The sequence below is a fragment of the Misgurnus anguillicaudatus genome, chromosome 19 (assembly GCF_027580225.2).
Source record: "Misgurnus anguillicaudatus chromosome 19, ASM2758022v2, whole genome shotgun sequence".
In the NCBI taxonomy this organism is placed as follows: domain Eukaryota; kingdom Metazoa; phylum Chordata; class Actinopteri; order Cypriniformes; family Cobitidae; genus Misgurnus; species Misgurnus anguillicaudatus.
Genome location: NC_073355.2, coordinates 6,671,704 through 6,685,309, shown reverse-complemented (window position 1 = coordinate 6,685,309; position 13,606 = coordinate 6,671,704). Strand labels below are relative to the sequence as shown.

The following is a 13,606-nucleotide window of genomic DNA, read 5'->3' as shown; positions in this document are numbered from 1 at the left end:
GTTAGAGGGCGAAAGTTGTTCAGGTCGATGAGATCTATGTGTGTACCAACTTTCATACATGTGCGTACATTTTTGCCCGATCTGTGCACTACTGTTTGTTTTTGCATTACAGGGGGCGCTACAGAGCCCCCCTGCCACGCCCGTGTTCCAGCCTTTGGCTTTCGGCGATGACGGACGACTCTGACGTGTGTGCCAAATTTCAAGAGTTTTCGAGTATGTTAAGGCCCCCAAAATGTTCAAAAGTGTTAAAAAAAATAAAAAAAATAAAAAAAATATAGCTGCAAGCAGCAATGGCGGGCCCTCGCACGTTTTTTTACCGCTACACGGTGCGTCCGAGAAAACGATGCACGGTGGGCAAGGGCATCAAGTGGGTAAAATATCAGTGTGCTATTTAATGTTGTTTCTGAGCCATTTGGGGACTGTAGGTAAAAGAAACCCCACATTTTAGACAAACAGGGGCACTAGTGAGCCACTTAAGAGACACACCTATGTCTGACCTTTTTGTCAACACTTAACAGCCGAAACTCTGATGTGTGTGCCAAATTTAAAGTTCAACTAAGCACGCCAAGAGCCTTAAACATGCCTGAAATTAAAGTAAAGTTTGACGCATTGCCATGGGAACAGCGTTCGAGATGTCAAAAATTCCTTCGCAATTTATCATCTACAATGTCTCGGCATCATCTTGACCACTTCTGGTGTCAATCGCATGAATCCCATACGAGGAGTATTTAAAGGTTCACAGCATGTAACTGTCAGCCTTAAATATGTGTAAAAATGAAAGTAAAGTTTGATGCATTGCCATGGGAACAGCGTTCGAGATATCAAAAATCCCTTCGCAATTTATCATCTACAATGTCTCGGCATCATCTTGACCACTTCTCGTGTCAATCGCATGAAAATCCTAGAAGGAGTATTTAAAAGTTAACTGTATGCAACTGAAAGGCTTAAATATGCCTTTAAAATGAAAGTAAAGTTTGATGCGTTGCCATGGGAACAGCGTTTGAGATATCAAAAATCCCTTCGCAATTTATCATCTACAATGTCTCGGCATCATGGTGACCACTTTTGGTGTCAATCGCATGAAAATCCTAGGAGGAGTATTTAAAAGAACATTGGATGGAACTTTCAAAAAAATCCAGCTTTGTGACTGACACACTTCCTGGTGCCTGCTGGTGGCGCTATACCCGGGAGTGACAATAGGCACATCGATGCGATCGGAATCTTCAGACGAACAAACACCCCGCGTGTCATCACAATAAGACATTTTTTGCCTTAGATATTAGACACTTCCTGTTTCTCTGATTTCGCCATGAATTTGTCGCCTCGCCATGGCAGAACCGTTTGAGATATCAAAAATCCCTTCGCAATTTAGCAAGTACAATGTCTTGACATCATGTTCACCACGTTTGGTGTCAATCCCATTAATCCACTAGGAGGAGTATTTAAAAGTTCACCGCATGCATTTTTTAAACAATCCAAAATGGCCGACTTCCTGTTGGGCGGAGCTAATATGTTAGAGTAGGAAAGTTGTTCGGGTCGATGAGATCTATATGCGTACCAACTTTCGTACATGTGCGTGCATGTTTGTCCGATCTATGCACCAATGTTTTTTTTTCCATTACAGGGGGCGCTACAGAGCCCCCCTGCCACGCCCGTGTTCCAGCCTTTGGTTTTCTGCGATGACGGACGACTCTGACATCTGTGCCAAATTTCAAGAGTTTTCGAGTATGTTAAGGCACTCAAAATTCCCAAAAGTGTTGAAAAAAATAATAAAAAAAAAAAAAAAAAAAAAAATAATAAAAATAATAATCCGAGCAAAAACAATAGGGCTTCGCACCTTTCGGTGCAGGCCATTCTGGCCTGCTCCTCGGTGCTCGGGCCCTAAATAATAATAAATATAGCTGCAAGCAGCAATGGCGGGCCCTCGCACGTTTTTTTACCGCTACACGGTGCGTCCGAGAAAACGATGCACGGTGGGCAAGGGCATCAAGTGGGTAAAATATCAGTGGGCTATTTAATGTTGTTTCTGAGCCATTTGGGGACTGTAGGTAAAAGAAACCCCACATTTTAGACAAACAGGTGCACTAGTGAGCCACTTAAGAGACACGCCTATGTCTGACCTTTTTGTCAACACTTAACAGCCGAAAACTCTGATGTGTGCAGAGATGTATAGTAACGAAGTAGAACTACTTCACTACTGTACTTAAGTACTAATAGGCAGTATCTGTACTCTACTGAAGTATTATTTTTTTCTCCTACTTCCACTTTTACTTCAGTACATATTTTCGATGAGTTTAATACTTTTACTCCAATACATTTTTTATGTGCTGCATAGTTACTCGTTACACTCAAATGCTACGAATCATTCCAAACCCACATTGTCACTGCCGGAGCGGTGATACACATTAGAAACACACACAGATTGTGGTCTAAACCAATAGGAGATAGTGAAGAGCGGACCCCTCCCTCCCTCTCACTCACAAATATGAGCCGCAGTTGTGGACAAATGTGAAGTGAAGAGAGAACCAAAGTGCACGAGAGAGACCGATAGAGAGAGAGAATTCGCGAGAAAGGGCGAGTGTGCGCGAAAGAATGAAACCTAAATACATTGAAACATCTTGTACCTTTACCTATTACCATTACATCGACTAATATTTTATTAATTCTGAATTCTCTATTGCCATATTAGTTAAATTAATCTGAACATTCCTGTCCTTGTACTCCTGCTACAGCCAAAGCAATTGTGAGTGTCCTTTAGCTTAAACATTTGAAATAATATAAACAATATTATATTCAAACTTTTGACTGTTTTCTTTAATAACTACATTACACAATACTTGTACTTTTACTTTCAGTACTTGAGTAGTATATTTTAAAATAAACTACTTGCAATACTTAAGTACAAAACATGTTTAATACTTCAGTACTTCCACTTAAGTGGTGTGCTCACTTTTTTGATAGAGCACTTGTACTTTTACTCAAGTCTGGGTCCCTAGTACTTTATACATCTCTGGATGTGTGTGCCAAATTTAAAGTTCAACGAAGCATGCCAAGAGCCTTAAACATGCCTGAAATTAAAGTAAAGTTTGACGCGTTGCCATGGGAACAGCGTTCGAGATGTCTGAAAATTCCTTCGCAATTTATCATCTACAATGTCTCAGCATCATGTTAACCACTTCTGGTGTCAATCGCATGAATCCACTTCGAGGAGTATTTAAAGGTTCACAGCATGTAACTGTCAGCCTTAAATATGTGTAAAAATGAAAGTAAAGTTTGATGCATTGCCATGGGAACAGCGTTTGAGATATCAAAAATCCCTTCGCAATTTATCATCTACAATGTCTCGGCATCATGTTGACCACTTCTCGTGTCAATCGCATGAAAATCATAGAAGGAGTATTTAAAAGTTAACTGTATGAAAGGCTCAAATATGCCTTTAAAATGAAAGTAAAGTTTGACAGGTTGCCATGGGAACAGCGTTTGAGATATCAAAAATCCCTTCGCAATTTATCATCTACAATGTCTCGGCATCATGTTGACCACTTCTCGTGTCAATCGCATGAAAATCCTAGAAGGAGTATTTAAAAGTTAACTGTATGGAACTGAAAGGCTTAAATATGCCTTTAAAATGAAAGTAAAGTTTGACGCGTTGCCATGGGAACAGCGTTTGAGATATCAAAAATCCCTTCGCAATTTATCATCTACAATGTCTCGGCATCATGGTGACCACTTTTGGTGTCAATCGCATGAAAATCCTAGAAGGAGTATTTAAAAGAACATCGCATGGAACTGTCAAAAAAATCCAGCTTTGTGACTGACACACTTCCTGGCGCCTGGTGGTGGCGCTATACCCGAGACTCACAATAGGCATATCGATGCGATCGGAATCTTCAGACGAACAAACACCCCGCGTGTCATTACAGTAAGACATTTTTTGCCTTAGATATTAGACACTTCCTGTTTCTCTGATTTCGCCACAACTTTGTCGGCTCGCCATGGCAGAACCGTTCGAGATATCAAAAATCCCTTCGCAATTTAGCAAGTCCAATGTCTCGACATCATGTTCACCACTTTTGGTGTCAATCGCATGCATCCTCTAGGAGGAGTATTCAAAAGTTCAACGCATGCATTTTTTAAACAATCCAAAATAGCCGACTTCCTGTTGGGCGGAGCTTAAATGTTAGAGGGCGAAAGTTGTTCGGGTCGATGAGATCTATATGTGTACCAACTCTCGTACATGTGCGTACATGTTTGCACGATCTGTGCATCAATGTTTTATTTTGCATTACAGGGGGCGCTACAGAGCCCCCGTGCCACGCCCGTGTTCCAGCCTTTGCCCGTTTGCAATGACGGACGACTCTGACGTCTGTGCCAAATTTCAAGAGTTTTCGAGTATGTTAAGGCACCCAAAATGCCCAAAAGTGTTAAAAAAAAAAAAAAAAAAAAAAAAAAAATAATAATAAATTCGAGCAAAACCAATAGGGCTTCGCACCTTTCGGTGCAGGCCATTCTGGCCTGCTCCTCGGTGCTCGGGCCCTAATAATAATAAAAATAATAATCCGAGCAAAACCAATAGGGCTTCGCACCTTTCGGTGCAGGCCATTCTGGCCTGCTCCTCGGTGCTCGGGCCCTAAATATAGCTGCAAGCAGCGATGGCGGGCCCTCGCACATTTTTTTACCGCTACACGGTGCGTCCGAGAAACAATGCACGGTGGGCAAGGGCATCAAGTGGGTAAAATATCAGTGGGCTATTTAATGTTGTTTCTGAGCCATTTGGGGACTGTAGGCAAAAGAAACCCCATATTTTAGACAAACAGGGGCACTAGTGAGCCACTTAAGAGACCACCTATGTCTGACCTTTTTGTCAACACTTAACAGCTGAAAACTCTGATGTGTGTGCCAAATTTAAAGTTCAACTAAGCACGCCAAGAGCCTTAAACATGCCTGAAATTAAAGTAAAGTTTGATGCATTGCCATGGGAACGGCGTTCTAGATGTCAAAAATTCCTTCGCAATTTATCATCTACAATGTCACGGCATCATGTTGACCACTTCTGGTGTCAAATCGCATGAATCCCATACGAGGAGTATTTAAAGGTTCACAGCATGTAACTGTCAGCCTTAAATATGTGTAAAAATGAAAGTAAATTTTGATGCATTGCCATGGCAACAGGGTTCGAGATATCAAAAATCCCTTCCCAATTTATCATCTACAATGTCTCGGCATCATATTGACCACTTCTCGTGTAAATCGCATGAAAATCCTAGAAGGAGTATTTAAAAGTTAACTGTATGCAACTGAAAGGCTTAAATATGCCTTTAAAATGAAAGTAAAGTTTGACAGGTTGCCATGGGAACAGCGTTTGAGATATCAAAAATCCCTTCGCAATTTAACATCTACAATGTCTCGGCATCATGGTGACCACTTTTGGTGTCAATCGCATGAAAATCCTAGAAGGAGTATTTAAAAGAACATTGCATGGAACTTTCAAAAAAATCCAGCTTTGTGACTGACACACTTCCTGGCGCCTGCTGGTGGCGCTATACCCGGGAGTCACAATAGGCACATCGATGCGATTGGAATCTTCAGATGAACAAACACCCCGCGTGTCATTACAATAAGACATTTTTTGCCTTAGATATTACACACTTCCTGTTTCTATGATTTCGCCACAACTTTGTCGGCTCGCCATGGCAGAACCGTTCGAGATATCAAAAATCCCTTCGCAATTTAGCAAGCCCAATGTCTCGACATCATGTTCACCACTTTTGGTGTCAATCGCATGCATCCTCTAGGAGGAGTATTCAAAAGTTCAACGCATGCATTTTTTAAACAATCCAAAATAGCTGACTTCCTGTTGGGCGGAGCTTAAATGTTAGAGGGCGAAAGTTGTTCGGGTCGATGAGATCTATATGCGTACCAACTCTCGTACATGTGCGTACATGTTTGCACGATCTGTGTATCAATGTTTTTTTTTGCATTACAGGGGGCGCTACAGAGCCCCCGTGCCACGCCCGTGTTCCAGCCTTTGCCCGTTTGCAATGACGGACGACTCTGACGTCTGTGCCAAATTTCAAGAGTTTTCGAGTATGTTAAGGCACTCAAAATGCCCAAAAGTGTTAAAAAAAAAAAAAAAAAAAAAAATAATAAAAAAAAAATAAATAAATATAGCTGCAAGCAGCAATGGCGGGCCCTCGCACGTTTTTTACCGCTACACGGTGCGTCCGAGAAAATGACGCACGGTGGGCAAGGGCATCAAGTGGGTAAAATATCAGTGGGCTATTTAATGTTGTTTCTGAGCCATTTGGGGACTGTAGGTAAAAGAAACCCCACATTTTAGACAAACAGGGGCACTAGTGAGCCACTTAAGAGACACGCCTATGTCTGACCTTTTTGTCAACACTTAACAGCCGAAAACTCTGATGTGTGTGCCAAATTTAAAGTTCAACTAAGCACGCCAAGAGCCTTAAACATGCCTGAAATTAAAGTAAAGTTTGACGCGTTGCCATGGGAACAGCGTTCGAGATGTCAAAAATTCCTTCGCAATTTATCATCTACAATGTCTCGGCATCATGTTGACCACTTCTGGTGTCAATCGCATGAATCCCATACGAGGAGTATTTAAAGGTTCACAGCATGTAACTGTCAGCCTTAAATATGTGTAAAAATGAAAGTAAAGTTTGATGCATTGCCATGGGAACAGCGTTCGAGATATCAAAAATCCCTTCGCAATTTATCATCTACAATGTCTCTGCATTATGTTACCACTTCTCGTGTCAATCGCATGAAAATCCTAGAAGGAGTATTTAAAAGTTAACTGTATGCAACTGAAAGGCTTAAATATGCCTTTAAAATGAAAGTAAAGTTTGACAGGTTGCCATGGGAACAGTGTTTGAGATATCAAAAATCCCTTCGCAATTTATCATCTACAATGTCTCGGCATCATGGTGACCACTTTTGGTGTCAATCACATGAAAATCCTAGAAGGAGTATTTAAAAGAACATTGCATGGAACTTTCAAAAAAATCCAGCTTTGTGATTGACACACTTCCTGGCGCCTGCTGGTGGCGCTATACCCGGGAGTCACAATAGGCACATCGATGCGATCGGAATCTTCAGACGAACAAACACCCCGCGTGTCATTACAATAAGACATTTTTTGCCTTAGATATTAGACACTTCCTGTTTCTCTGATTTCGCCACAACTTTGTCGGCTCGCCATGGCAGAACCGTTCGAGATATCAAAAATCCCTTCGCAATTTAGCAAGTCCAATGTCTCGACATCATGTTCACCACTTTTGGTGTCAATTGCATGCATCCTCTAGGAGGAGTATTCAAAAGTTCAACGCATGCATTTTTTAAACAATCCAAAATAGCTGACTTCCTGTTGGGCGGAGCTTAAATGTTAGAGGGCGAAAGTTGTTCGGGTCAATGAGATCTATAAGGGTACCAACTCTCGTACATGTGCGTACATGTTTGAACGATCTGTGCCCCAATGTTTGTTTTTGCATTGCAGGGGGCGCTACAGAGCCCCCGTGCCACGCCCGTGGTCCAGCCTTTGCCCGGACCTGATGGCCAACGACTCTGACGTGTGTGCCAAATTTCAAGAGTTTTCGAGTATGTTAAGGCACCCAAAGTGGCCAAAAGTGTTAAAAAAAAATAAAAATAAAAAAAAAAACAATAATAATCCTAAGGAAAACAATAGGGCTTCGCACCTTTCGGTGCAGGCCATTCTGGCCTGCTCCTCGGTGCTCGGGCCCTAATAAATTCGAGCAAAAACAATAGGGCTTCGCACCTTTCGGTGCAGGCCATTCTGGCCTGCTCCTCGGTGCTCGGGCCCTAAATATAGCTGCAAGCAGCAATGGCGGGCCCTCGCACGTTTTTTTACCGCTACACGGTGCGTCCGAGAAAACGATGCACGGTGGGCAAGGGCATCACGTGGGTAAAATATCAGTGGGCTATGTAATGTTGTTTCTGAGCCATTTGGGGACTGTAGGTAAAAGAAACCCCACATTTTAGACAAATGGGGGCGCTAGTGAGACACTAAATAGACACGCCTTTATCTGACGTTTTTGTCAGTACTTAACAGCCGAAAACTCTGATGTGGGTGCCAAATTTAAAGTTCAACTAAGCACGCCAAGAGCCTTAAAAAAGCCTTCAAAAAAGTAAAGTTTGGCGCGCTGCCATGGAAACAGCGTTCAAGATATCAAAAATCCCTTCGCAATTTATCATCTACAATGTCTCAGGATCATGTTGACCACTTTTGGTGTCAATAGCATGAAAATCCTAGGAGGAGTATTTAAAAGTTCAACACATGCAACTGTCAAAAATCCACCTTTTGTGACTGCCACACTTTCTGGTGCCTGTTGGTGGCGCTATACCCGAGACTCACAATAGGCACATCGATACGATCGGAATCCTTGGCTGAACATACACACTGCGTTTCATCCCTATAAGACATTTTTTGCTTTAGATATTAGACACTTCCTGTTTCTCTGAATTCGCCATAAATTTGTCGCCTCGCCATGGCAACACCGTTCGAGATATCAAAAATCCCTTCGCAATTTAGCAAGTCCAATGTCTCAGCATCATGTTCACCACATTTGGTGTCAATCGTATGAATTCCCTAGGAGAAGTATTTAAAAGTTCATGACTGACACACTTCCTGGCCCCTAGTGGTGGCGCTATACCTGAGACTCACAATAGGCACATCGATGCGACCGGAATCTTCAGACGAACAAATGCCCCGCTTGGCATCACAATAAGAATTTTTTTTGCCTTAGATATAAGACACTTCCTGTTTCTCTGATTTCGCCACAACTTTGTCGCCATGCCATGGCAGAACCGTTCGAGATATCAAAAATCCCTTTGCAATTTAGCAAGTACAATGTCTCAACATCATGATCACCACGTTTGGTGTCATTCGCATGCATCCTCTAGGAGGAGTATTTAAAAGTTCACCGCATGCATTTTTTAAACAATCCAAAATAGCCAACTTCCTGTTGGGCGGAGCTTAAATGTTAGAGGGCGAAAGTTGTTCGGGTCGATGAGATCTATAAGCGTACCAATTCTCAAACATGTGCATACATTTTTGCCCGATCTGTGCATCAATGTTTTTTTTTGCATTACAGGGGGCGCTACAGAGCCCCCGTGCCACGCCCGCGTTCCAGCCTTTGCCCGGTCGCAATGACGGACGACTTTGACATCTGTGCCAAATTTCAAGAGTTTTCGAGTATGTTTATTCACCCAAAATGCCCAAAAGTGTTAAAAAAAATAAAAATAATAATAATAATAATAAAAAATATAGCTGCAAGCAGCGATGGCGGGCCCTCGCACGTTTTTTTACCGCTACACGGTGCCTCCGAGAAAATGATGCACGGTGGGCATGTGCATCAAGTGGGTAAATATCAGTGGAATATTTCATGTTGCTACTGATCCATTTTGGTACTGTAGGTAAAAGAAACCCCACATTTTAGACAAATGGAGGCGCTAGTGAGACACTAAATAGACACGCCTTTATCTGACGTTTTTGTCAACACTTAACAGCCGACAACTCTGATGTGTTTGCCAAATTTAAATTTAATCTAAGCACGCCAAGAGCCTTAAATATGCCAGAAATTAAAGTAAAGTTTGAAGCATTGCCATGGCAACAGCGTTCGAAATGTCAAAAATTCCTTCGCAATTTAGCATCTGCAAAGTCTCAGCATCATGATAACCACTTTTGGTGTCAATCGCATAAACATTCTAGGAGGAGTATTTAAAAGAAAATCACATGGAACTGTCAAAAAAATCAACCTTTGTGACTGCAACACTTCCTGGCGCCTAGTGGTGGCGCTATACCCGAGACTCACAATAGGCACATCGATGCAATCAGAATCTTCAGACGAACAAACACCCCGTGTGTCATCACAATAAGACATTTTTTTACCTTAGATATTAGACACTTCCTGTTTCTCTGATTTCGCCATGAATTTGTCGCCTCGCCATGGCAGAACCGTTCGAGATATCAAAAATCCCTTCGCAATTTAGCAAGTACAATGTCTCGGCATCATGATCAGCACGTTTGGTGTCAATCCCATGAATCCCCTAGAAGGAGTATTCAAAAGTTCACCGTATGCATTTTTGAAACCATCCAAAATGGCCGACTTCCTGTGAGGCGGAGCTAATAGGTTTGATTGTGAAAGTTGTTCGGGTCGATGAGATCTATATACGTACCAACTTTCGTACATGTGCGTACATGTTTGCCCGATTTGTGCACCAATATTTTTTTTGCATTACAGGGGGCGCTACAGAGCCCTACTGCCACACCCGTGTTCCAGCGTTTGCCCAGTCCTAATGGCCAATGACATTGAGGTCTGTGCCAAATTCCCGGTGTTTTCGAGCATGTTAAGGCACCCAAAGTGCATGCCAAGTGCTTAAATATCCCTGAAAATGAAAGTAAAGTTTGACGTGTTGCCATGGGAGCAGCATTCGAGATATCAAAAATCCCTTCACAATTTATCATCTACAATGCCTCAGCATCATGTTGACCACTTTTGGTGTCAATCGCATGAAAATCCTAGGAGGAGAATTTAAAAGAACATTGCATGGAACTGTCAAAAAATCCACCTTTTGTGACTGCCACACTTCCTGGTGCCTGTTGGTGGCGCTATACCGAGACTCACAATAGGCACATCGATGCGATCGGAATCCTTGGCCGAACATACACACTGCGTTTTATCCCAATAAGACATTTTTTGCTTTAGATATTAGACACTTCCTGTTTCTCTGAATTCGCCATAAATTTGTCGCTTCGCCATGGCAACACCGTTCGAGATATCAAAAATCCCTTCGCAATTTAGCAAGTCCAATGTCTTGACATCATGATCACCACGTTTGGTGTCATTTGCATGAATCCCCTAGGAGGAGTATTCAAAAGTTCACCGCATGCATTTTTTAAACAATCCAAAATGGCGGACTTCCTGTTGGGCGGAGCTAAAATGTTAGAGGGCGAAAGTTGTTCGGGTCGATGAGATCTATATGTGTACCAACTTTCGTAAATGTGCGTACATGTTTGCCTGATCTGTGCACTCCTGTTTGTTTTTGCATTACAGGGGGCGCTACAGAGCCCCTGTGTCACGCCCGTGTTCCAGCCTTTGGCTTTCGGCGATCACGGACGACTCTGATGTCTGTGCCAAATTTCAAGAGTTTTCGAGTATGTTAAGGCCCCCAAAATGTCCAAAAGTGTTGAAAAAAATAAAAAAAAAAAATAATAATAATCCGAGCAAAAACAATAGGGCTTCGCACCTTTCGGTGCAGGCCATTCTGGCCTGCTCCTCGGTGCTCGGGCCCTAATAAAAAAAATAATAATAAATTCGAGCAAAAACAATAGGGCTTCGCACCTTTCGGTGCAGGCCATTCTGGCCTGCTCCTCGGTGCTCGGGCCCTAATAATAAATTCGAGCAAAAACAATAGGGCTTCGCACCTTTCGGTGCAGGCCATTCTGGCCTGCTCCTCGGTGCTCGGGCCCTAATAATCCGAGCAAAAACAATAGGGCTTCGCACCTTTCGGTGCAGGCCATTCTGGCCTGCTCCTCGGTGCTCGGGCCCTAATGATGACAAGCTGCAAGCTCCCGCTTTGTTAAGAGCAGGAATCCAGACACGACAGCACATTCCTGATACTCGCTGAAACTCGTAACCTTTTCCAAATGTTAATAAAAATTCACATTATTGTAAGTGTGCCCTTAAGCAGCAGACAGTTGTTCATTTAGCTATTAGACATTCAGCTAGGCTTTTATCCAATGCGTCTACACTCTCTGAGTAACCTAAGGTTAAAAGTAATCAAGGGCTCAATGATGATAGTTATTGAGTCAACCCTGCTGGGTTTAAACATCATTAGTTATAGTCAGCCGAGCTCACGTGTGTTTATTTAACTTATTTATTCATGTCTAATGCAACACTGGTACAAAAAATGTTGACATTCTAACCATCAGTATAAGCCCTGATAAGGGCTATAGATACAGATCTGAACCTGTAAACATCTCATTGGTTGAGTTGCCTACCTAGACAGCTGTTTGCCAACTCAGCAGGTGAAATGCAGTTTTTTATGCTCGGTTTAGGCGACGCACTAGGCTGTAAACTACGCGGTCAAAACTGCTGTCTATGCGCTAGCTCGGTTTTAAAAGTACGATATCCAAAAATGCTGTCTCGGAAGACAGCTGACTAGGTTTAAAAACAAAGATGACTAAAATGTTGTCTAGGTAAACAGCACACTAGGATTTGACACTCTGAAATTGCTGTCTAACGTTACATGAACATATCAGTAAGTTTTGACACAGCTGTTAGTGAAGTCAGTCAAGTCATTTAAAATCCGACGCCGGTCAAAACAAATCATTCATCTCCACAGCATCTGATAATCACAACGGTAAACGTATAACGCTATTCATAACATTGTCATGGGCGATGATATTCATAATAATTCAAGAAAACAGTGAACACTGTTTACACTCGCTATTACTACAAAAACAGTTCAACTAACGAGACTGACTGACGGCTTTAGCTTAGCCTAGCATGCTATCCTGAAGCTTCAATCGAACGGCAAATCTGAGACACGGTGACAGTCTTGTCCTCAGTAAACAGCACTTACCTCAGCCTCTCCTTCCTCCAAACCCCGCAGACTCCATACCACCAGGCCCTGGATCAGCAAGATCGTTAAACCAGCCGCGATTGGGAGTTTATATCGTCTGATAAGCTTCTGCACACGGGTGCTCGCGACCATTTTTCCTCATCCCGTGAATCGTATTTGGCAGCGAGTCGTGTCAGCCGCGAATGATACCATGGTGAGAGTCGATTCACTGAGTCATACTACGAACCGACTCGATCAATGCCCGTTGAAAGTGGTTCTGGCTAGTGGAGATACAGCTACGGCCAACTCTCGCGAGATGTATTAAGGATTAGGACAAAAAACAGCAGTTTTGACTATTAGGATACACATACGGCTTACATTCTGTGAAATGTTGGTTTTAGGATTAGGTTTGGCGGTAGGATCAGGATGAAAACAGCGCTCATCCGGCGAGATTTCACGAGATTTGGCCGTGTCTCTTCAAGCCCCAACCCTGTTGAAAAAGGTTTGTGATTCAGAGTCGTTAGCCATAAGAATCTATTTCAACTGAATTAGGGCAATATGAAGTCACGTCTAGAGATGAAATAAAGTGGCCAAGCTCGCGTGAAAACATCAATAAATGACAAATAGCCTACAACGTCAAATACGAATGAATCACTAAAAGTTTAAAACATCAATAAAAGGCAAAATATAATCTTTTATAGCATTATTACAGTAGTGACGTTTTTGATAATATTAATGAAAATTAACCATTTTTGCGTGTGGGGGTGAAAAGGTGATATACACATTCAAATTAATTTTACTCTGTCATTCTTTTTAAAGTAAACACTTTAAAGTTTTTCACTGAAGTGTCTGGAGTTGTGAATATTAAATAAAAAAAGAGTTATAGCAGTTTAAGCCTTGATGCAATAACGTATATTTTATTTAAACCCAATAAAAATAAAAACTGTTTTACTCCCCAAATGCTACAACAATAACTAGTCTTAACTAGTTCTGATCTAAGTTT

At 42.1% G+C, this 13,606-nt stretch overlaps 1 protein-coding gene across 1 annotated transcript in view; it reads right to left on the bottom strand.

Annotated features, from left to right (window-relative positions):
• xylt2 (xylosyltransferase II) overlaps positions 1-12,837 on the bottom strand; it is a 42,380-nt gene extending 29,543 nt beyond the window's left edge. Inside the window, exon 1 of the mRNA XM_055185247.2 lies at positions 12,625-12,837. Within this exon, the coding sequence (XP_055041222.2) occupies positions 12,625-12,756 (132 nt within the window). The 5' untranslated portion in view covers positions 12,757-12,837. The remainder of the gene's footprint in view (positions 1-12,624) is intronic.
• Positions 12,838-13,606: the final 769 nt, after the last annotated feature.